Source organism: Pleurodeles waltl, chromosome 11, assembly GCF_031143425.1.
Source record: "Pleurodeles waltl isolate 20211129_DDA chromosome 11, aPleWal1.hap1.20221129, whole genome shotgun sequence".
Classification (NCBI taxonomy): domain Eukaryota; kingdom Metazoa; phylum Chordata; class Amphibia; order Caudata; family Salamandridae; genus Pleurodeles; species Pleurodeles waltl.
In genome coordinates this window covers 313,387,757-313,412,889 of record NC_090450.1, presented here as the reverse complement: position 1 = coordinate 313,412,889, position 25,133 = coordinate 313,387,757, and the positions used below count along the sequence as shown (strand labels likewise).

The following is a 25,133-nucleotide window of genomic DNA, read 5'->3' as shown; positions in this document are numbered from 1 at the left end:
CTGCTGCTATTTAAAATAAAGCAAGTTAGAGAAGCAAATGGGAGCCTCCGTTCTTGACATAAAATTGATGACAGGCTGAACACCAAACTGTCGTGTTAAATCAGAGTAAGGCAGCCCCAGGTATTGCAGACATCTGGAGCACTGACTGAGTGCCAGTGGGATTGACTGTAGTAATGGGTAACCCATTGCCAGGGTGGCTGAGGTGCCACATATGTGCAATCAATTACATCTAGCATGTGGGCAAAATGTGCCATTTCATAATACTTCCCAGCCAAACGCTGCCAGCCCTCCAATTAATGGTGGGCAGAGTTCACCGAGATTCACGCCTCGAAATACCAAGGAGTTACATGAAAACTCTGCCAGATTCTGCAAAGTTTCATGAATGTGCAAAATAGCCACGTTGCACTGATTGTTGGTGCCACGAGTTCATTTTGTGCTGAAAAATTAGGGCAAACAACACCACGCCGTGCCACAGAGGTTGCTGCTTTTCGAGTTGATTTTGCCGTCGCCGTAGTGGATTTTCTACTTGAGTGGCAGCTTTCTGACCATGAACTGTCGCAACTGCCCATGCTGCAAAACTCTCACCCGGTTCACTCCTAGCAACCAATAATAGTGCTACGATACACTAAATCTCACTTGCGCTCGCCAACTTACAGTTGGTGAGCCGCCTATGAGAAAAAAAACTCTACCATGCAGTGGTTGGCGGAATTTGGACTGAACTCTGCATTACAAGCATAACGCAGGGTGGCCAAACTTCTGCCAATTGTGCCCGCAGTGCGAAATTTATCACCCACCTCTACCTGCAATCACAGTGGCATAGTGAAGTATTGCTCAGCTTTACTTGTGATGTATCTCAACACTTGTCATAAAATGGGACTGGCTAGCATGCGAGATGCTAGACATCACTCCCTAGTCCTCTGCTGTAACTTCCGGTGCTGCACTACATAGCGTGAAATAAAAATAAATATGACTTTAGTTCTACTCTTGCCCCTCTCTTTCTGGAGGAGATGCTCTCCATAATCTTCCTTGTATGGTTGGCTGTGCTACAGAACGAGAGTAAATGATTTTAACAACGCCCTCATGTTTCTGTGGTCCATGTGTAAGCAGTTTGTCCAATCAGGGCGGAAGCGCTAGTTACGCATGGAAATGGGAAATATGAATGCTGTGTCTTAGGGAAATGTTGACCTAATACTATAAAAAGTGCATCACTGCAACGTTTTAAAAAATGTGTGCGTTTTGTGTGGTCCAAGTTTCCCTGTGTTTTTTTTATCTACACCTTCTTCGTGCACTTTTAAAAAAATTAAATTACTTGCAGGCGCTGAGCTCTGTATCGGGTGACCAAGAATACAGCCCAGTGCTAGTGCCTATCACAAAGCAGAACATGGAGTCCTACAGGGCACTTAAGAAGCTCATCAAGAAGCAGAAAAGGGACTTGGGATCTATGTTCTCATAAATAACTGCAGGTAGGTCTAGACCAGGTTTTACCCCTTCAAACCGTTCTGGTGTTTCAGCCTACAGCAAATTGCATTCTGGGGCATGTAGTTTTGCGGGCAACACTATAAGCCTGAAAAAGATGTTAGCTGAGAAGCATGTTCTTGCTAAAGATATTACGCATATAGTAGTGCCTTCACATAGTTGTACACCCGATACCCTTAGACCAGAGCAGCTCTTGTAGTATGCCCACTTCACACCACTGCCTGTATGCCATGGAGTGCCAGCCGCAAGCCCACGGTCTTTCTCCACTTGCCACTGCCCGTCATTCGTCATCTTCTCAGATTTTTAGATCTCATAACGATACCTCCGTTGCGTTTCTTCAGGTGTGCGCTGTTCACCTAGTCGAGCATTTTTATTTCCATCATGAGACGCAATGTTCTGCTTGAACGTGCAAAGCAGTGAAGTACTAAACGTATCAAGGAGTCATTAAAAGGTCAGCAGCGGCTGAACTACTCACACCTGGCACGTGAAACTCCAATTAATTTTGGAGACAAGACTTTTCTTTCGGAGTTTTGTTTGTTGATTAAATCTCCCCCAGCTGGAGATCCTATACTGTGACCAGGAACAACAAGGCGCGTGACCTGGGCGGGGGTTAATTGGCGCCTGGTGAGGGCTGCACTATAAAGTAGAGTTGAAAGGCTCTTCTTCTGTATAGAAGCATTTTTCTGTTAGTGCTGCGTGAGGTGCACCGTCAGCATGGGCCAGAGGGTGTTTCTATGGTTTGTGTGCCTGTGTTTGGTCTATGAGGCATTCAGTGCTAATTCATGGGGCAAGTCTTCCATAGGAGGCTGGTCCCAGCTGGGCCTGGCAGAGAGTCGCCTGGCTGCTCCAGGAGTGTTCTTTAATAGCCCGTGGAGTCTGTCTGGAAGTCGAGCTCTGCCCCCGCTGCAACCGGTGTTGGTACGTTGTGAGGAGGCCAGGATGGTGGTCTCTGTCCAGCGGGACCTGTTCGGTACGGGCAAGCTGGTCCAGGCAGCTGATCTTAAACTGGGACCATCTCTCTGTGGGTACACGACCCTCGGTGCGGATAACACGGTCATTTTCCAGGTCGCGCTTCAGGACTGCGGCAACTTTTTACAGGTGAGTCGCCGTGGTCTCGCGCTGGTGGGTTCTTGGATATTGGGGTTTTGTTAATCTGTTTGTGTTCAGTTACACATCTTCAGGCACGTTTCCGTTTTTTTTCAATTTCTGGCAGTTGTATTTTTAAATCTATAATTGAGTAAGCGGGACTACAAGTCCTATGATGCATAGGAAAGCTAAACTTTGGATGAACTGTTCCCGTATGGATACGGGAAGCTGAATACCCGTGTCTTCTGCAGTCTCATTTGCTGACCACGCCATGTCCACTGGCGCTTAAAAATATACGCCCAGAGGGATGTTAACACAGGAGTCGGCTCAAGCTGCGTGACTCACACCTGTGGGGTGTCACCGTAAGTAGGTGGGCTATCTGAAGTGGCGATAGTACAACTAGGTGTTATCTCTCTCGAAGTTTTGAGAAAAAATAACTACATTTATGTTTGATAAAATCTATGACCTAGTTAGTGTGTTCTTTTAAACTAAAAATAAGGCGATGAGTTGATATAAAGGATTTTTTTAAACTCAAAGAAATAAAACTTGTTAACATTGGCGATTCTTAGCAATCCTGTGGCCGTTACTTTCATTGGTGCGATAAGTACAGCGGGCCAGAGAGGCTTTGAGGGCCGACTGAACTTATTGCTGTGTTTCATAGTTCAAACAACGTTTCCTCCTTTGCATTAGGGCCCAAGGCACTGGCTCCTCCACTGGTCCGTTCTTACTCTCTACTCTCACTGCGTCTGTCCTGCACTGCCTGGCTCGGACACGTCGGTGCTCTTACTCCCTCCAGTTTGTGGGAGGGACTCTAGTCGTTGCTCGTATTTACTGCAGTGCTGGCTTTCTGACACGGAGTGTCGGGAGTACGTCCGTGCTAAAGTGAGGGTGTATTTAAAGACCAGAGTGGCAGTAGTGTTTAACTGTTCCAAGTCCAGCTCCTCCCTCCCCCCTAGAAGCATCCACCTTTTACAGGTCTAGGGGTTGCATCTTCTAGCTCTCTAAATAGCTAGCAAACCACCTTTGGTTAAGACACTAAAACTAAACCAGGAGGGCGTGGTTATTTTTTAAAGAAAAATCTGTGTTCCAACTCGAGTGAAGCCCAGAGAGGGTGGGATACGCAGTGCTTGAAATGGAAAAATAGAATTGCAGGTACTCCGAGTACCTGCTTGTTTCTGAGGAGTGCCAGTACTCAAATTAAAAGTCTCGCGTTTATATCGAAGTGCAGGTACACTCCCTCCCAAAGTGCCGGCCCATTTAAAGCCCTCGGATACAGAGTTCAGATCTGGTGCTTCTCTAACATGGATTGTCCTGCTCGGGATGGAGAAAGAGGTCTTCACCAGAGCTGTAATTTGAAAGGATATCTGCACTGGTCAGTAGCAGCTCACTTCTTGGCATACTTCCGACCCACTGTAGCCAACATGTTCTCTGGAACATGGAGTGCTTGCCTCCTTCTTTACATTAGGAAGGTAGGGCATAAATCGAAACGATATTCTTGATGCCAAATATAAATCATCAAATGTTTACTCTGTACTTGTGGTCAAGGTTCTCCTCTGACTTGTGATTCGCACGGCTTCAGTACATGTGAGAACTGTCACGACGTGAGTTCCAAGGGTAGACTAGACTAATGCAACCAAGAGTCCAGGTGTGTGTCTGTGAGTGTATATATATATTTTTTTTTTTTTACAAAGTGTGCTGTCAATAACACACTGGTGCAGGTATCTCAGAACTGACTGGACTAGGACTCCTCATAACAGGGAGTTTAATTGCAGAACAAAAGTAGTTGTACATCCCCCCCCCCCGGATTGGATGCAATAGGCGGTCCACAATACCCATACCCACCAATAGAAGCTGAAGAAGACATCCATAGACTAGACCCACAGCCAGCTACTTTGACCCACTATAACCAACATGTTCCTTGCAGCATGTACGTTCATAATGGAATAATGGATGATTGATGTATTTCAAAAGCATTAAGCACTGACGTGTAACTGGGCAACCTTTTACATTGCAGCGGTTGCTTGCAACCACTATTCAACCACTAAGACTACAGGTTTTCTAAAACTACAATTTAGTACTTAATACTCTTCTGAACTTGTGTGGTGTGTGTTTTTTTTTTTTTTTTTTTTTTTACTGCGAGAAACTGTCCTTTCAATTCATATGGATTTGTTGCATTTCTTTTTGTCCTTAATTTGTAGTTTTAACTCCTTCCGTGTTGCCCACTTTGTCCAGGTGACAGAAGACTCACTAATTTACAGCTCCACTCTGTCATACAACCCCACCTGGTCTGATGGAAGCAGAGTAATCACCAGAACCAACCCAACTTCAACCGTCATTCAGTGCATTTATCCAAGGTAAACTGGCATATCTTACATCAAGAGCCACAGTAGACCGTCAGGTGCCCGTCCTCTTGCTAGTTGTGCAGTCACATCACTCTTTCCACAGAGTACCAAAACAACATTCTTGGACATCTCGACCCTAGTGCTGTGAGACACAGGATCATGACTAGCTTAAAAATTGCATGAACTGCACTTGTTACCATGGCTAATCTGCGTGCCAGAGGCTACAGTTGTCTTACACCTGATGGATAAGAGCTTAATGGTAGCCTGTATCATTGCAGACGAACCATTGCTGTAATGTTCATACGTAGTGCAGGATTGAATTGATATCGTAGCATGCTAACCTGCATTCAGGACGAATCGTATAATCTCCTATATTGGGTGGCTGCCATCAACCCTCCTGCACTAACCCCTCTCATTGCAAAGACAAGCAATGCTTGAACAGATCTCACAATTTAATTAATTGAGACATTATAAACAATTTCCAGTAACTGCTTGTATTTGTTGGTGTTTGTTAGCTTTTTAGCTGAAGTGCTGTCAGAGCCAGCAACATCTCCTACCTGAACAATGGCTTTAACATGTCGCCTTAGATCACATGCAGTGGATCCCTACAGACATCTAGTGTCCTAGGTTCCTATGGAACTACTCTCACGAATGCTGATCCTAGTACTGGATGTTTCTTTGCTTTTTTTTATTGCCTGAGAATTTTGTAATGAGTGCTTGCAGCAACTTTCTAAGCAGTTATGCGCACACCACTTTTCTCTTCCCACTTCTATACAGTCCAGTGATCTGACCAAGAGTGACTAAAAGCTTCCTTTTGGTTGATCAGAAGTCACTGCAACACACCAATCTCTCAATGAAGCAAGTGTGGTGGACTAGCATGTTGCCACCTTAACTCTGCCAAGCACTTACATGAATAATATCCTAAACTCAAGTGCTTGTGGTATTGATGTGTTACTTGGACCTATGGGTCATCCCTAAAACTTTTTCTAATCTGTTCTAGGAGTGGGAATGTGAGCAGCAACGCAATCCAGCCAACGTGGATCCCTTTCAGCTCCACTCTATCCTCTGAGGGGAGCCTGCTATTCTCCTTGAAACTGATGAATGGTAGGTCTAGGAAATGGCTGCATAAAACCTTATCAGACCAGCTTGTTGACCTCAATAAATTAATTTAATTTTGTTTGGTTTCTAGATGACTGGAGTGCTGTCAGAACCAGCACCACTTTCCACCTGGGAGACGTCTTTAACATTGAAGCTTCAGTTCAACCTGGAAACCATGCTCCACTCAGGGTTTTCGTGGATAGCTGTGTGGCCACCTTGACTCCAGACAGGAGGTCCACCCCTAGATATGATCTCATTAAATCGAATGGGTAAGAGAAGGGTAGGGAACAAATGTAGGATAGTTCTTCAGCTTATTTTAGTTTTTTCCTTCCTAGTTTCAAAACGCCTGAATTATTTTCCATGAAAGTGTTGTGTTCTGGGTTGATGCAAAGTCTCCTCGCTTATCTGCACTCAAACCACTAACGTACAAAGACAATTAAGTACACAAGACTGACATAAAACGAAGGGGACCTGTGGGGTGGGATAGGGAACACTTTTTGGAATGTGGAGTGTTTTGCTGGAGCAAAGAAACTGGTCTTACATTGGTGTCCTGAATATCAGCCTCTAGAACGTACGGAGCTAAAACTGAGAGAAGCTGCAGAGAATGATGGAATACCAAAGGGTGGTTCTGGTTTTTAGTGCTCAATTAGCCTGCTCTGTACATGCGTAGACATCTGTACTAACACTCCCAGGTATTATTGGGAGAGGCACAATTACTTGTTATGTCACTTAAACCACTTTCCCCTTCATTGCCCAGTCACTGGTTAACCCACTTTAAAATGTGAAACCCGGTAAACCTTTTGTGTTACCATGGACGTTTAAAATGTTATTTTCTAGGCTATAAATATTACTATTCAATTGGTAGAGAGATTTAAGTTTTGTTTGTTTACACAAAGCTCCTGCCAGTCACGAACCATTTTCTGCTCAGTGAAACAATTAGTTCTAGCTTTAATTGTCTCAAGTTTCCACTTGATTGTCTTGATGAGCAGGGTAAAAATTATTTGAGGTTCATCCGATTGAATTATGGTATGAAATTGTGTATCTGGTTTCATTTCTGTCCGCTATTTCATTACTAATTGCAGAGGGTGTTCTTAGAGGCCTGGGAGGAAATTGAGGGAGAATGTGTTAATTTTTGTTTTTTATTTTGATATCCTTGTATCTAGATGCCTGGTTGATGGGAAGCTGTCCGATTCCTCTTCCGCATTCACAACCCCAAGACTTCAACAGGCCAAGCTGCAATTCACAATTGATTCTTTTATTTTCATTGGCGATTCCAGCTCCTCGGTGAGCGTATGGTATTGTTGGCAAGACTGATCTTATCACCCACCTTTCTCCTTAGCCTAATCGAGGTTTCTTCGACTCCCTAGATTTACATCACATGCAACTTGAAAGCTATTCCTAGCATCCGGGATCCAGACAGCCTGAACAAGGCTTGTTCCTACAACAAACAGAACAGTAGGTGAGTCCCTCAAGGTGGATTGGCTTCCTGCATTATGCACTAAGGAGCATGCTAAGCGTTTAGAGTTTTTAGGGTCGAGCGCGCGCAAGCGCTCTAGACCATGTTATAATCTCTGGGTTTCTAACCACGTCCATGTCACGCCCGTCACTTAAATTAGTTCGTGGGCTTGCCTTTAAAACGATTGATTCAATTCGTGACAGGCATGCATTCCTCATGCCTTTTCCGGGGTTTAGCCCTCCTCGAGCGCACTGAAGCTCCATGTTTTCAGCTGGTTTCTGGACTACATCTTTTCGTTTCCTGTGCAGCGCGACCTCGCTGGGCAGAAGTCGTGCGCTTTGCATGTTATGGCGACCATCGGCTCGCATGTGAAACTGTTTTCTTTATTGGTTCAGGTGGCAACAAAAGTCCGATTATGAGTTTACAACGCTAATCGGTCTAACGCGAGACCAGTTGCATTACAAATGCTTGTTTCTGTGCTGGTAGTGGATACTGTGGTGTAATGAGCTTTGCTTTTCCAGTTGGTTTCCTGTAGAAGGCGCCTTTGAGATCTGCAGCTGCTGTGATTCTTCAGATTGCGCCGCAAGGAGAAAGAGGAACACCCGTTCCAAGCCAGGTGAGTGACACTTTGTTCTAGTGTCAGACGCCCCATCTACTACCAAAATCTCACCTAGAGCCTTGACAAGATTGTGCTGCTTTAACCTGACAGATACCCAGCCCTTTTCATCTGCCCTACTGTGTGTATGCATATATTGCTTGAAATGGAGAAAATAGAAGTACAGGCACTCTATCAGGGCACCTGCTTGTTTCTAGGTGCCGGTACTCTCCAATGAAGTGTTGGGTTTTTCTTGAAGTGCAGGTACTCTCCCTCGTAAAAAAGTGTCGGTACTCGGTACCAGCCCATTTAAAGCTGTGTGAACTACTCCACGGGAGCCCGGGTTTACCTTGTTTCAGGTGTATATCTATAGTTCAGTGCCAACTCAATCTCCAGATAGGATATAGCTCTTCTAGAGGGATATTTGTTTGCAGTTTATCGACCATATGAAGCACTAACACTGGCTTGCCATAGGGCTCTGAGGTCCTGAAATGTTCTTAAAATGTAAAATAATGCTGGAAGTGACATCATCGAACCTCCTAACCTTGGTGATACTGCAGCAAATGGCTCCACTTCAGCAGTGCACTCTTTAATGGTCGGTAAACTCACTGAACCTTACAAAGGGGGTTTCAGTGAATGGTCAACAGACCTCAAATCCCCACAAATGTTCAGCAACATTCTAGGGTAATCCTGGTTGAATAACATTGATTTAAGGCTGGGCAAGAAGCACATTTTCTTGACTTAATTCCCCTTTATGGTAAAGCACACTTACTATTTGTCAAATTCTTCTGAAATATGAATACAGCTGTCTTTCTTGGAAAGATAGTGGGATCTGCAGAGGTCTGAGTTCTTAATACCAAAATAGTGTATGGACTGCATCAACATTCACTTAAATGGAAAACTAATTAAAATGCCTTGTAGCCCCACCTAATATTGCTGACAAACCTATTACCGGTCAATTTCACATTTATATAGCAGATGTTGCTATGTCTCTCATTGAGACTCTGCCAGGAGCTACAAACTCCATGGTTCATACTCCTAGCAGTAGGGGGAGCTGCAGGAGGTGCATACATTGGCCTCTTGCACTCCTGCAGCATGGGACACACCTGGGCAAAGCCTGGGCCTATCTGCTGGTGGGCTAGGTTTGACTGGGCCCAGTTCCTTGGTCCTAAAGTTAGCCTAGATTTTACCCCGGTGAATATAGCGGTTATGGGAAGAGGAAAGCCATGGCGTGAGGAGGTGGTGTGACAAGCTGCCTAATGGTACATCTCTGGACTCTATTTTAGCCCGAGCTATAAGGCTTGTTTCCAGAGCTCAGACTACCCGAGGCAGTTGTATCTGGAGTTTTTGAGCTGCCTCTGATCTTCTCTGGCCTTGCCAGTATGTTTAGTTGAGGGCCTCATGGCTGCATTCACCCATTCACTTTGGCCAAGGTACAGTTTTTGACTGCTGGTTAGCTTGTCTCCCTGTAGATCCGCTACCATGCTTAGCAATACTGGTCCTTAAGCCAAAAAAGGAGGCTGCTGTGCTCTACAGGCTAGGGTTAAAAAATGTAATAGAATGATCTGGTGGAATCATCCTTGCAACAGGCTGATCTTTCATGTGCTATTGATTAGGATAGTGTGACCTGATTGAAATGCTGGTTAGGGCATGTTTGGTGTCCTTGGCAGAAAAACTACATTCACTTGAGCTTATGGTGAAGTACCTAGCTATACCAGCAAATTTCATACCCCTTCCCCCAAATGCTGCTGCACCTACACAACTTGAAACTACCACACATGAGGCAAGCTCTACTCGCAGGGTGGCCTTCCTTCAAACAGTGATGCAGCATGTCATGCTGCCAGAAGGTATGAACATTTGCCCCTCATTCAGAGGGTCACCGACATGGCAAGGAATTTGGGGGTGGTGTGGCAGGCTTCAAACAAGTGTAACTGTGGTCCACTACAACCAGCAGACTAAAGTGACTGATTCAGTCCCAAATTTGATTGAATCCTCCCCAGCATGCAGTCCTTATTTGGGGGGTACTTCAACTTTATTTTTCCCCACTAACCTCTTCCTCAAGACACTAGTGAGGCTCATGCAGACATTGAAAACGAGGTTTGTTATTGGTTGACATGAAATACACTCGCTTGCCTGAGTGATCTTCATCTTATTCTTATAAGAAGGGTGGACTGGGGAGATGGAATGATTAGACTGCCAGTGATGGGCACATTTCTGCCTGTAGCCGACTTGGATGGCTTAGATTGATGTTCAATACCTGTCACTAGCAACCGTGAGATCCCTCCCCCCTTGAGGTAGTTGGAAACGCAGGGGGAAGTGGTACTATATATATATATATATATATATATATATATATATATATATATAAAATACACCCTCCAGCCCCATCAATCTCCTTGTTCTGTGGGTGTCTATTAGCACACATGCATTGACCCTGGAGTATTGGTTCTCCCTTACTAATGGTTGCACCTGGCCCATGTGAGTGATGCTCTAGCCCCCCCCCCCCCCCACATCGTCACTTCGACACCACTAAGAATTTCATGGAACATTGCTGGGTTTAGCATCAACGTTGCCATATCCATACTGGGGCTCTGTTTTTGGTGTTCGCGTGTATTTAGTCATATAGTCCTTTCACACCTGTATGTTTCAGGAAACGTGGGCACTAGCCCTGCAGTTAAGTGGAGGGGTTATTACTTCACTTTGTGGCAGCAACATCCTCTGGAAAAGGAGGCCCTGTGGGCAGCCCAAATAAATAATATTTACTTATTTGTGGATGGAGTATATCTGTACAACGTATATTGCAGAACAAGGGGATTGGGGAGGAATTGCAAGTGATTTGATCTTTAGACACGTCTGCCCAGAATAAGCTTTTTTTTTTAAAAAAAGTCAGGCGACTTAATTTTCAAATTTCAACCTTTGTCTGCCCTCCAAGAGGAATTTTGCAATTGAGATAACTAGGGAGTTACTCAGGTTTCTCTTTCCAGTATGGGGGGGGGGGGGAAGTCTGCTTCTGTATTGCAGCAAGAAGTTTGTCCTTACAAATGACCTGTGGACATGCAATGGGAGCACTAAGTCTGACATGAGGGGTGGGGGGGGGGTGGCACACGTACATGTGTTCTCACCTGTAATGCTCTAGTTTAATTGATTCTATCCACCTGGATGTTATGCTTTCCATTCGTTAAGAAGTTAATGCCAAGGGCGGATAGTGATTTAAAAAAAACTTTGGGTCTCCCATTAGTAGCCATGGGAGACCCTCCAAATGGGACCTTGGGTCAAAGGCTGGTCCCCACTAACAATCTGCACTAGCTTAATGGACTAAAAGTAATCTCTGATCCATGTTTAACACAGGGTGCTGCAGGAGATGCAGTTCCTACCTACTTAAGAAAACATTCTTAGATTACACAGTCAGACCCCAGGGTGAGCTCGCTGACCCAAACCCTGTAAACCTGAGTGAGGTAAGGGTGTTGCTGCCAACCCTTCTTGATATTAATGATTTAGTGTCCCAACTGGGAAGGTGTAAGAGTGCTCCATGCTTCGCTGGGGTAAAGATCCCAGCCCTGCTGTTCAGATGATACCCTGTTGCTCCCCAAATCACGTATGGGAATACGAAAGCTTTTGGATTGCTTTGGGGCCTTCTGCAAGCAGCGGGGACTGGACATCAACTTTAGCAAGACTAATTACATGGTGTTTAACCCCTGCCCAACATCCGTTCCAACCCAAGTTTTAATGGTGAAAGGCTGGAGCATGTACAGATGCTTTGTTTAGGGGTTACATGTATGGAACACTTTGGTCCGTTCACATCCAGAAACAAAGGCTTAAGCAATATTGTGGTAGCATTTTGAGAGCGCAGCCTGACTTCCTCTTGTCCAATTCCCCCCCCCCCCCCCCCCCCTCTTGATGTAAGTGTAAGGCCCTAGGGGCGGTTTTATATGGTGTATTGTGGGGTTATTTAGACACTAGGGCCCTCACAAGCAGAAAATCGCTTGAGTCTAACCTCCCAAGCACTTCACTGTCCCTACTGCAGCTAGACTAAAGCCTTTCTTGATTAGGTTGAGCCACCCTTTGCTAAAATGCCTTATCAAATTTCAAATGGGCGTTCTCCCCATCCGGTCACTTGATGCTGCCTGGAACCATGGAGACTATGATTCTATCAGATCTCGCCCTCTTTAGGGTCGAGCCTGCATTGCATGCGCTTGCGCATGCATTTCGCTTATGAGGCGATTTAGGAGTTAGAAAAGGGCTCTGAGCCCTGTTCACGTACGTCAGTTGTCATTCATTGGTTCGAGGGCTTGCCTGTTGAAATCTGCTTGCTTTCATTAGTTTAAGGCACGCACACGTCATGCCTTTTCTGGTGGTTAGCCCTCCTCGAGCGCAGCGACCAAGTACAGAAAACATGCAAGGCTCACTATTTTCCGTTTGGTTTGGGAACAATTTTATTTTATTTTTTTTATTTTTTTATCCTAAGTTCGCAGCGTGATCGCTTGTTTTAATTGCAATTGTAAGGTGGCCAGCTTGAGGCCCTTGGTGTACAACGTTGTATAGGGTCAAAGGGGGCTGTGTCTGACCTGTCTTATAGTTTTGCAAAAGGTTTACTGTTTAGTTCAATCTAGAATTTAAACTGGGGGGGGGGAGTGTTCAAAATCGCATTTTTTTTTTCACAAATTACATTTCCAGACTGAAAGGTTTGCTGGTATGGAGCCTAATTTTTATGCGAGCCTTGCCCACGGCATAAAAAGCCTTACAACATACTGGTTAGCGATTGGTTCAAGCAGGAGATCTCTTTTGTGATATGTTCTGCACGAACCGGTCTTTCTCTGGACAAACATTACATGCAAAGGTGTAATGTGACAATCGGGAATTTTGCTAGAGGAATTGAAACTACACCCAGGCCTAGTTTTGGCAAAAAAAAAAATTAACATAAAATCAGGGCGGTCTGTGTGAAACTGCAAGGATGGCATGGTCACACTCATAAAATATTTTTAAAACTATGCTTCCAAAGCAAAAACACTAAATAAAAACAAATGGCGACTGAAATAGGGCTCTGGCTAGGCCAAGAACTTCCCCATTGCCTTGCAGGACTGGCAACATCAGCCACCCTCGTCGCCGGCCTCACTCTGTCGCCCGTCCCCTGTGTTGGAAACTCTCTCTAGGACAACTTCTGAAATCAGGAAAAGGAGACTGCAGGGTTGAGTGACAACCATTGTGTTTCTCAACTGTCACTCCTGTGAGGGAAAATAAACCTGTGTAAAATTATGACCATGGCCTCTGAATTCTGCAGCAGGAAAGCCTCCACCTATGCCACAGGGCTGAATAAATTGTTTGTCAAAGGTAAATTATGCATCATAACGTGGCACATTCCCATGACAGGCATCTAGAATTATGTGGCAAAGTGACCAAATAATGCAGCAGGGATAAATCATTTAAGTTGCAAGAAAAGGCAAATAATGCAACGTTTTTGTCTTATCGTGTCACTTCTGTATTTTGTCACTTTTACACATGTTACACTACCTGGGCAAGAGTTTCACATTATTAGTATCCGTTTAATACCAACCTCAAACCACAGAAGGAGGAACAGACTACCTTTGCAAATGGCCTCCCACTGCACACCAAGATGTGTTACTGTAAACAAAAAAAAAGGAGGTTAGTAGTGGTATTATTGGTTGAGCCTCCTTTGAGTATCCAATAGTATACAGGGTCAAGTCTATAGATGGATGAACAGGATATATGGGGAATGGTGAATTATTTATGCCCGACTAACGAAAGGCATATCAATGTATCTGGCGTGGTACCCTGTAATACCAGGTACAAAAGAACCCCAACACAACTCCAATGATCTAGTCTAATTGCAAAAAGTTAAAGGTTAAAACTTGATTCAAGCTCTTTTATTGACAGGTAAGTGTCTGTTTATTCCATATTCAATATCCAACACATGTTTCATCACAACCTGTGGCTTTTTCAAGGCTCCAAAGTTAAATACAGTAAACAGGACATCCACAGGGAATGACATAACTTATCTCCAAGAGGTGGGTTGAGCATAAATTCTCAAGAGTCGTGAAAAGAGGACATAATCTCACAAAAGGTGAGTGAAGTTGATAGTTGTGGCCACATAAATGACAAAGTTGGAAGCCAGGAATTTGTGAGAAGATTAAAATAAATTAGGACAGCACCCACACTTGTGCTCAGAATGGAAACTTCAAATGAACTAGTGACACTCCAGAGGTAAGGTGCAGAAGTGCGTGAAACGTACCAATGCAAAGCAGTCGGGTAAAGTCGGTGAGTAAGACCTGTTTCCCAAGAGTTGCTAGACCTCACTTACAAGGACAAGTAGGGCATTGGGCATCAGCTCCTGCCCTCGGAACTACAGAACTGCTGGCACTGGCTGAGCCAATTGTAGAGGGATCAAGAAGTTTATCGTTCGTGACTGCAGTGTTAAGAAACCAGTTACGATTGACCTATTAATAAGCTACACCAAGGATGCTGATAGGGAGCACTAGATTTACAGTTTTGGAGGAGGTCTTTTGCAGTGACCCACCCCAACATCCGCCTCAGCATAGGTGACAGAATACAAGAATTTTTGGGGCAAAGTGAAAGATGCAGGATTGGAACACTAGCCTAAGCAGTTGGAAGCTTTCTTCCATATGGTTGGACTTTGCCATGGCTCACCTAAGTTCCCAGTCAACATCTCACTGCACATACTATAGACCTGTTCAAGCATGCTTTATTCATACCATATGTTTGCTTTTAATCTTGGCTTCTCAGGAGACTATTTTGTAGGGTCAAGCCTGCAGTTCAGGATGAGTATCGCTTAAAGTTAGAAAAGGTCCGCACCCATGTCACATCAGTGTCCTTCATTGGTTAATGGGCTTGCATTTTAAAATCTGCTTGCTTTAATTAGTGGAAGGCATACATAAGTCATGCCTATTCTGGTGGTTAGTTGCCTTCGAGTGCAACAGCCAAGTACTGAAAACATACAAGGCTCGCTGTTTCCCATCTGGTTTGTGGACTACTTTTCTCTTTTTCCTCAGCGCGATCTCCCTTGTTTAATAGCGCGATCGTACACTTTTTTTTTCATTTAATGAGGCAAGAAAATTCCGGTTGGGAGTTTACAACTGCTTAGCTCTAACTCTGAGAAATGCGAGACCTGTTGAATTGCAAATGCTTGTTGTTCATGGGATTAGAAATGGCAGTTTTATTGTTTCTTGAACTGGTTTGACATGTCATGCTTTTACAATTTAATGGATTTTTTTTTTTTTTTTCTTTTTTCAAGCTAATGTTTACAAAGAACTAGCTGTCCTTGGACCTCTGGAAATCTTGCAGCAGGAAAATATCCCCAGCCTTATGGGAGATGTGACTTCATTGCGCAGTACGTACCTTTTTAGTTCATGTTTAAAGGCTAGTGGTGGCACTTAAATTATTTTTCTCTAGAGAAACTTTGCAGGTTATTCCACAATAAGATTCAGCTTAAAACAGCTGTATTATCATAGAATTGCTGGTGGTCAGAACGTACATCCTCACACTGCAGAATGCCACTGTTGCATAAAAATTGACAGTGGAGTTCTGCTAAGTAGCAGAAATACACGTGTTGCAATGCAGCATGATTTGCACCGATAAATAGCACCATGCTAGTCGCATGGCCATTCGTGTTGGTTTTGCTGGTGCTTAAGTAGAACATATACCCTAGTGGCAGAAAATCTACTCAAAGCGGCCATCTGACATGACTGCCACACTAGTAAATGGCACGAGGGAACGCTAAATGGCATTCACGTTTCTGGAGCCTCATGGTGGAAAGTTCCACATGCAGAATTTGGCCAAGAGTCCCCAAATTTTTCAGGCAGAATGACTTTTGCCCACCCCTAATGGTGGCTACTACCAGTCATCTCCTGTCAATGGGGAGGCTGGGCAGAGGATCCTCGTGCCTGCACTATCTGCTTAAATGGTGTACCATGAGGATGAACTTTTGGATGAATGGCAATAGTTTGTGGGATTTTATTTGTTTAATTTTAGTTTTAAAATCTGGTCCGCCTAAATTTACCTTACTTTCTCTTCCAGGTGCTGATGGTGTGAATACTTGGATGGTCCTGGGGCTCACCTTGATCGCGTCTGCTATAGTGGTTTCTCTGATGGTTTTAGGAGCTGTTGTCCTGTATAACAAATACAGAGCTGGTTCTGCTAAAGTGTGAACTTTTGTTTGAATAAAAGGATGGCTATGGATATTTCTCTGTTTGGATTTTGTGTCTGGTCCAATTTACAGCTGTTGTACCGAAGAAGAATGGAAGTTGCTGGTTATCAAAGGAAGGTGGTTATGGTTTGTAAGCATGAAGTGAAATGATCTAGCAACAAACAGTCTCCTCTTTGCCATCTGCATTTTAAGGTAAAGTCTAGCAATGGATACTGGTTGCTGATAACACCTTTGCATTCACTTTTTTTTTTTATGGCAAGTATCTGAATGCTGGCTTCTTGTTTTTGTGGTGGGGAAGGTGTGATATGGGAGTCACTGGTTCCTAGGTGGACCCTACTACAGAAAGTAGCAGTCCTGGCCTTGCCATAGACTTACATCACCAGTTAAATGTTGGGTTATTTGGGTTCAGGAACTCTGTCTTCACTGAACATTTGAAAAACTTCTTCAATTAAAAAAAATATAGGTGTGGCTGCCAACACTGAGTAGGCCCTCCATGATATTTACTGCATGGGCCAAACATTTGTTTTGTACTTTATTTGTGGGTTTTAACACAGCAAGTCCTTGTGACTAGACCCTTTTTAAAAATGGTTTAAGTAGCTGCTGCATATGACGCTGGGGAGGAATGCTCCTGACCTCCTACTTTATGGATCAATTCTCTTTAGTCCCATTTTTGGATTGGTGGGGGGGGGGTGCAGCGATATGCCTACACCATTACAGGCCAGCAGCAACAGTAGTACTCGGGATAAATGTAACACTGCTTCAATGCCACACCCCAGAGGCCGGCAGCATAACCAATCCGAGCACTGTTTGAAATAACAAAACACAGAATAAAACTGGTGGTCTGGTTTTGCCCATGTGTTCACCTCTTAACATCCCCATGTGAATTAAAGAGATTGTCAAGGCTCCTCCCTGACTAAGCAGTTAAGTGTGTAGCTTTGGGCATGAGGTACTAGTCCCATGGTGTACCCCAGCAGTCATACCACTTAGGTAAGTGGGGCATGTGATTTCATTGACTTCTGTAGACCAGAGTTGTCTAAAGGGTGTTGCTCCGCTGCTAGGGAAGGTTATCAATTTCCTCGCGCGCCCCCCCCCCCCCCCCCCCCCCCCAGGTCGAGTAACATAGTTTATGTAGTCAAGAGGTGGGGCACTCAATCAGTACCTCAGTGTGACAGTATAGTCTGATGGGCAGCGTTGAGGGTGAACGACCTAAGTGATCGGAAAGGTAAATGGATTTGATAGGTTACCCTCTGCTTATGTCAGCAGTCTAGATATGTAGGGAATGCTTAGGCAACTTCGTCTAACATGTTACTTCAGTATTGCTCCAACTTGGGGCAATGCCATAATAAATAACGGTGTTCCTGTTACTGCACTCTTGCCAGAAGGCCTCTGGTTTCGAAAGTTGCCATGCATGGATTCAGTGGGTAGAATACCAATGAGGCAAGTTTGTAGGCAGTGTCTGTGCCCGACCCACCATAGGAGATATGGTGAGCTCTATATTGTATGTCTCCCTGTTCCTTTTCTGTCAGTTCTCTCCATATCTCTGCCTCCCACCTTCATTGTCCCTTCCTTTTGGGTACCTGTGCTATGGCAGTTTTTTTTTTTTAATCCGATCAATCACTTAACATCCTTTTAAGTAACCATTTCTCAAAGGCTGTCTCGCTACTAGGGGTCTACTGATCCACCCAGTGTATAACCTGTAAATGTCATGCTATCTGCCTCTGTAAGCACATGGTTTTCTTGCAGGTGGTCAAAGAATGATGCCATCTAAATTGAATAAGCTGTCTTCTCTCTTGCATCCTCTGGCATGCCATCTGTGAAAGGGCTTTACATTCAAGCCAGGGGTAAAGTCTAGATTGGTGTCATGGAAGGATGCAAGGCCATTTTTAACAGTGACTGAGTCTCAGACCTGAAGTGTTGTGCTAGTGAGTGTGGAAGACTATAGACCCATGTCACCGTTTTGAATGGTAACCAATGTTCCTCCCAAACATGGGACCCTCTGCAACCACTTGAGCCATAGGTACACCAGTGCTTCCCAGAGTATGGGTGACTTCATTCTAGTAATCGCAATTGGGTAGCTTGATACTCCAACAGGCATGGGACTGCCAGTCCCCCTTTCTTCTTGGAGTTGCAGGGTTTCCTTGATATGCACAAGGGTTTCCCGTCTCCTATAAACTTTAGGATTGCAGTGTGGTTAGCACTTTTAGTCAGTGGTAGGGTTGTCATTTTAATTGATGCCCCTCTGCTGAATCATGACAGCTTATGTTTGCCCAAGGTTTCCAGAGCTGCTAGGACCGCTTTCGAAAGGGCAGCATAGCTTCTACTGGCAGTTCCTGTAGACATGTAGGTAGGGGACATGAGGGGAAGACTATAGGAAACCATGACATCTGCTTCATGGACAGGTGGCACAGAGGTTCATGATTTGGGATTTTTTTTTTGCATATTCACTCTAAGTCCTGAAACATTCCCAAACTGCTGCAGGGAGGGCCAGCAGTGAGACCATTGGCTCAGACAGGGTTAGTATTATCTGCATAGCGACGAATAAGATGGTGGTAGCCCCCAAACTTCATGGCAGTTAGTGGGGTTTGTACATATTCTTTGGGCCGGGGGTTCCATATAGAGGGCAACTAGAAATGGGGTTGAGGGGGCATCCAGTCTCATCCCTCGCCGAATAGGGGAAAGGCTGATATTACATGCCATTTAAGACCGACAGCTGCCTTTGTAGACATTTATCCAAGTCTGAAATTTTGGCTCTAGGCAATAGCGTTCTAATACTCTGAATGGGTAGGGCTAGTGGATTTTTTTTTTCCATCCCTTTACCGATCTGTGTCCTTATCTATGAGATGCAGGACTCGTTTTGTGTTGGACCAAGATCAGGCAGGCTTTACCCTGCATCTAGGAATTTGGTGACAAGTCTGAGCATGAAAGGATTGACGTGATGTGCCAAGATGCCAGTGAACAGTTTAGCATCTATATTAAGAAGTAAGATGTGACAGTAGGAGCCACAATCCTCTGGGTCTCTGCCCTGTGTCAGGATTGTAGTAATGGTTGCATCAAGCATGCTATCGGGAAGGGCGTTGGTCTCTGAGAACAAACTGAACAGTCTTGTGAGTATTAGTGCTATCTCTGAGCTGAACACTTTAAAGAAGAGTGGGGTGTAGCCGTCTGGTCTGACTTCCCAGCCTTCAGTTGGGAAATGATAGACCACTTCATCTACCTGGATTGGCTTGTCGCGGGAGGTTGTCAACTCGCGTAAGCAAGTGCACGATTATCTAAGTATGGGGAGGGTGTCTGCATAGATAAAGCTGTCAGCTGTTTCCCTCCCAAGGTCTGGGCCTCTGGGTCCAAGGAATCCCCTGCCTAGTCCAGAACATGGTGGGCCCCTTTTGATTTCACTTGGTGCAGCTGACTGTCCCAGCGGAAATAGAAGTCTCAAAGGGTGTCCCAGCAATAGGAGATGATGTGAGACCTGAGGTGGTAATGGTGATTGCCTTTCTGGGCATCTCACAGGACCCAGGTTTCATCTCAATAGCCTTTTGCACTGTCCAGTGTACTCTCAAACTTCCACCCCCCCCCCCCCTTTCCAGATCACATATAAGGGTCTCCTGCTCCCAGCCTGCTACCCATCTTTTCTGCTGGTCCGGAGGGGATTTCCCACTGTGCTCAGTCCAGGGCCAGTGCCTCCCCAGCCTGTGATCGTGCTCGGGCCTCAGGCTCACTCGCTCCCCCGCAGCCAGCACCCCAATGTCAAGCACAGCCTCCCACCTGCAGCTGTTCAGGGGAGGTGGTTCTCCACACCCACCTGTGTCCCAGGCCTGGAGCAGTCTAGTCTACTTGTTGCTCCAGGGAATTCTTCGGAGCATGCCCGGTCCATGAGGCCCAGCCCGCAGGTCTCTCCTAGATTGGTCCTGGTCTTGGCCAGCTCAGTGCTGTAGATCATATGTCCATCCCAGAGGTTTTTATATCACTCGCCTCTGGGTGCAGCTGCTCTGTCTATGGCACTCTACCATGTTCGCTGGGGCACGCTTGTGGCCTCTGCCATTTGTAGGCCGACTGGCCTTACTAGTATGCGTTCAGCCCCATGGGCTCCCCCTTAGGCCGTGCCCAATACTAGGATTGTCGCTTTAATGACACCCCCTTGACTGCCCTCATTTGTCATTTGGGGGGTGTCTGCCAAGGATCCTGGTGCCGCTAGGGCTTTTTTTTTTGGGCCTGGGTGGTGGAGAACCCTAGAGGCACATCTGCCTCGTCTCCTGACCTCATACTTCTAACGATTGCCATGATCTCTATTGAAGGACTTTACATCTCCTTGCAAGACCTAATTTGATCACCCTTTGCCATGCTTAACTGGCCATCCAGCAGCACCCATTCCCTGGGTGGTGAAAGAATGGGCAGCCCTTCACAAACAAGTAGGGCAGGATGAAGTGTATTGGCCTCTTCCCTCCACACTAATCTAATCTTACCTCCTTATTTGGAAGTGAAATAGTAATCCTTGCACCTGACCATGGTCTTGCAAGTCGTTTTTGAAAGCACCTTAATCTTTTATGTCTAATTTAATTCTCACTGGGTTATAGAAGAAGTAAATTAAGTGGGAAGAAAAATTAAGGGAAGAAAAGCGCTCACAACAATTCCCATATATAAAAATCAGGAAATCATCAATTAAAGGTAGGGTGCTCCCGGCCTAGGAGGATCCTCCCATTCCTCCAAAAGTTAAGCAAATATTGATACAGAGACCAAGGCACTCGTAAAATAAAGAACAATTATACAGTCCGTAATTAATTTCTTGAATTCACAACTCAATGATCTGATTCAATTGTTATGCCCACACGAACAAAGTTCAGAGGAAATCCATGAAGTGAAAGTTCATCTTTAATATCACACAACCATCCAGCCAACACGTGTTTCGTCATGGGAGTTAATACTCCCTGTGACTTTTTCAAGGCTGCAAGGAACATCAAAAAGCAAACACTGTACATAGTTTTATAGGCAAAAATTAATAAATAAAGATTCAACAGTCAACCGTATAGTGACAGTACACCACAAAAAGGAAAAATGTATGTAAATGTGAAAACCCCATTTCATATAATAGATTAAAAACGTAATCGCATAATATAGCGTGATAATAGAATAATTAAACAGGAAACCCCTACTTCACACCATCTGGCTTGGAAAAGGCGGGAGAAGAGGCCTGGACCACAGGGAGAGTGCTGAGTGAGTCCACAATATGTGCAAAGATACCACAAAGTCAATGCAAAGCCACACTAAACCTAAGTGAAACTGTATAAACGATATATCAGAAGTGAGTTACCATGCACCCACAGTGAGTGTGTAAACACCAAAATATAATAGCAATAGAGAACAAATTGCTACAACAAACCTCAATCAAGTGCGACGTCAACATATTGGTTGTCTCAGAATTTTTGATCAAATAGCTCACTCCACTCTAATAATACAATAAATTCAATATAAAGTTAATTCAAGAAGAGAACAAAATCTAAAGGGCAAGAGGTCAGTGAATTAAACAATGACCATAAAGGTTAGACAACAAACAGAATACCTAGTCCCCCTTCGTTAATAAATATCTCCCAGAAAATATATCCAATCTATGAGGGTCCTTAAGTCACAATATTGTGGCAGTACCACATGAAACCACACAATTTGCCAAAGTTTCAGCGTCGATTACATATACATGAGGTAACCACCCTCCGGGATTAAGCGCTAACATTATATACAGGACCCTAAACCCTCACTCACCTGTAATATCACTCTAGTTAATCTGTGTCTCGGAGCCAACGTAAAGGCTCCAAGACCTGCGAACCGAAAGTAAGTCCGCCATCTTTATTTAAAGGAAAAGACAGCGAGAGCTTGATCTCTTCTCACGAGAAGAGATAGGAACCTCGTGTTCCAAGCGTTGAACGCGCGTAAACTGCATCTAAGGTGAAACGCGGGCGCCATCTTTTAACTGGAACGATCGACTCAGTTAATAAACAGAGTTGTATGTTGATTATAGCCATACAAAACCAAAAAAAAGGATACATCTGTCCCCGAAAAAAAACTTGATTATAAAAACAATTCACCATGCCATTGCATTTCCATAATTATGTAACCTCACTCCACTCTCGTCCTAGCCGCGACTCTCCCACTCCAAACCAAACCAGATGGCTACAAATTTAAATAATAAAAAACATATTTCGTTAAGGAGATCCAAACAAAAGGGAGGTTGGGAACAGGACATCTGGAAGATCTCAATATTTATAAAATAGGAAAAGGAATATTTTATATTAAGAATGGCAAATTGAACATGTAGCCCATAGACATCATGCTATCCAAAGTGAAAAAAGAAGACAATACAGTCAACCTGATCCAGTTGACCACAATAATATTGTCAGATCAAAGTTGAGATTATCACCAAGTAACATATCACTTTTCACCCCCAAAGGTCCAGGACACATACATAAATAGTATTAAATCTCATTGTGAATATGACATCAGAACATAAGACACAACATCAGTATTAATCCAAGAAATATTCCATCTTATTGGTATTAAGCCCCATTTCCACCGCTCTCAATTTGAGGATCCAGTAGCATTCCCTCTTCCTCAATGACAGCTCTCTATTTCCACCACGGGGATTAGAGTGCACCACTTCAAAACCAAAGAATTCAAAAACCTGAGTGTGATCCTGTTTTGGGCATTGGTACATGTGTGTAACTATGGGATAACGTTCATCTTGTTGTATCAGAGCTCTGTAATGTTCACTGATCCTCATTCTGAGAGATCTAATAGTACTGCCAACATAATTTGAACCACACCTACATACAATCATGTATATGACAAATTTACTGTCACATGTAATATTAGAGGTGATCTGATAATTGTCTCCCATTTGGCTGTTAAATGTGGAAATCCCTGATCTACTCCATTTACACATCCCGCATCGGCCACATTTGAAAAAAAACATGGTACTGATTGTGAGTCAATTATCCTGTTGAGTTGTCGGTGAGTAGCTGGGGCATAAGATGTTCTTAAGGGTTCTGCCCCTACGATAAGTGAAAGTGGGTGAATCTGATATTTGTCCCTTCAGGGTTGGGTCCGCCCTAAGTATGTGCCAATGTTTCCTCATGCATCTTTGTAGAGCCACCGAGGCGGAAGTATAGTCGACTACACATCGTAAGTTGTTATCAGTAGTTTTTTCTCTGTCTTAGGGTATCGTCCCTAGAAAGGCGCACAATCCTACTGTATGTTTTATCAAGGATAGCTGTGGGACAGCCACGTAATCTGAACCAGGCCATCATGTCTTCTATATTCTTAAAATCCTTTTCCAAACTACAATTTCTCCTGGCACGAACCATTTCGCCATAAGGAATAGCATGAATTTGGTGTTGTGGATGTGAGCTATTCGCGTTCAAAATTGAGTTGCACACTGTACTTTTCCTAAAAAGGCGACTCTCAATTTTATCCTGATGAATAAAGAGTTCCACGTCCAAAAAGGTGATATTCGTTTCACTGTGTTCCCAGGTGAACCTTATATTAAAGTCATTGGAATTTAAGTAGTTAAAAAATTCGTGCAATTCTATCACGCCACCCGTCCAAATCATGATGCAATCGTCAATGTATCGACCCCAATAGAGAATATTCGTGTTCCAAGTGTTAGCCTCCTTCCCCCAAATCCATTTATGTTCCAGGAACCCCATAAAAAGATTCGCATATGATAGCGAGAACCCATAGCAACCCCCCCCCTTTTCTGGCGATACCAGTCTCTTTTGAAGAGGAAGAAGTTGTTATCCAAGATCAATTTAACCATATCCAAAATCATATTAGTATGGCCATAAAGGCTAGCCGATTGACTGTACAGAAAGTGACGTAAAGCAATCATGCCCAAATCATGTTCAATACTTGTATAAAGTGAGGTAACATCAAGAGTCACCAACAACATACCCTGCTCCCAGTTGATATCAGTCAGGATACTAAGAACATGCTTAGTATCTTTAATAAAAGAGGGAAGGTTAGTCACAAAGGCTGTAAGAAAATGTCAATGTACTTAGATAACTTTCAGTGGGACCACCCATTCCTGAAACTATAGGTCTCCCAGGCGGTGAACATGAATCTTTGTGAATCTTGGGTAGAGTATAGAGGCATGGGTATCTAGGTCTAAACACCCGTAAATACATGTATTCATCTTCCCTCAAAAGTTGTTGTTCAAAGCAGAGTTTTAAGAATTTATTGATTCCATTGGAAAGACCTGGAATTGGATTAGATCCTATTCTCTCATAGCAATCTGGATCATCTAACTGTCTAGCGATCTCAAATTCATAGTTCTTAGTGTTCATTAGTACAATATTGCCACCCTTATCAGCCTCTCTAATGGTGACTTCATTGCATGCACGTAAATTCTTAAGGCATTCTAATTCATCCTGATTCAAGTTGCCACATTGAGTCTGACGATGGGCCTTATTTCTATTTTCTTGCTTTATTAGGTCATTCCATACCAGTTTGAAAAAGGTGTCTATTCAGTTCCCTCAACTGAGTAGGTGTCCATTTGAGACCACTGGCCCTGGTATCTGAAGTAATATCCAGATCTTCCAACATCTGAGAAACAGAGGTGGGATCCTGTTCATAATCAGTTATAGAAAGTAGCATAGCTGAATCAAGTATGTCTTTAATGGAAAGGGGATGATAATCCTTACTACATGTAGAGAGAATATCCCTATTCTTAATGTCTATGTTTCCACTGAAGAATTTTTTGAGTTTGAGTCTCCTAATATATTTAAAGAAATCAATCTTAGTTTTCTGAAAGTCACCAAATCCCCCCGGGCAAAAGCCCAGGCCCTTGCTCAATAGTGTAATGTCTTGTGTTGACAGTTCAAGGTCAGATAAATTAATTATAGAAATTGCTTCACCACT

General features: G+C 44.0%; 1 protein-coding gene and 1 long non-coding RNA gene across 4 annotated transcripts in view; one reads left to right on the top strand and one right to left on the bottom strand.

Moving 5' to 3' along the window:
- LOC138265660 (uncharacterized) overlaps positions 1-22,080 on the bottom strand; it is a 138,974-nt gene extending 116,894 nt beyond the window's left edge. For all 3 annotated transcript variants that reach the window (XR_011199396.1, XR_011199398.1, XR_011199397.1), the window contains exons 1-2: positions 21,984-22,080; positions 13,605-13,672 (exon numbers count right to left, since the gene is read on the bottom strand). This is a non-coding gene — a long non-coding RNA (uncharacterized lncRNA). The remainder of the gene's footprint in view (positions 1-13,604; positions 13,673-21,983) is intronic.
- On the top strand, positions 2,159-16,264 carry LOC138265657 (zona pellucida sperm-binding protein 3-like). Its single transcript, XM_069213565.1, has 9 exons — positions 2,159-2,574; positions 4,795-4,916; positions 5,905-6,008; positions 6,094-6,271; positions 7,166-7,286; positions 7,370-7,461; positions 7,980-8,074; positions 15,321-15,416; positions 16,103-16,264. Exons 1-9 carry the CDS (start codon positions 2,191-2,193, stop codon positions 16,231-16,233), a joined length of 1,323 nt encoding a protein of 440 aa, XP_069069666.1. The 5' UTR covers positions 2,159-2,190; the 3' UTR covers positions 16,234-16,264.
- Positions 22,081-25,133: the final 3,053 nt, after the last annotated feature.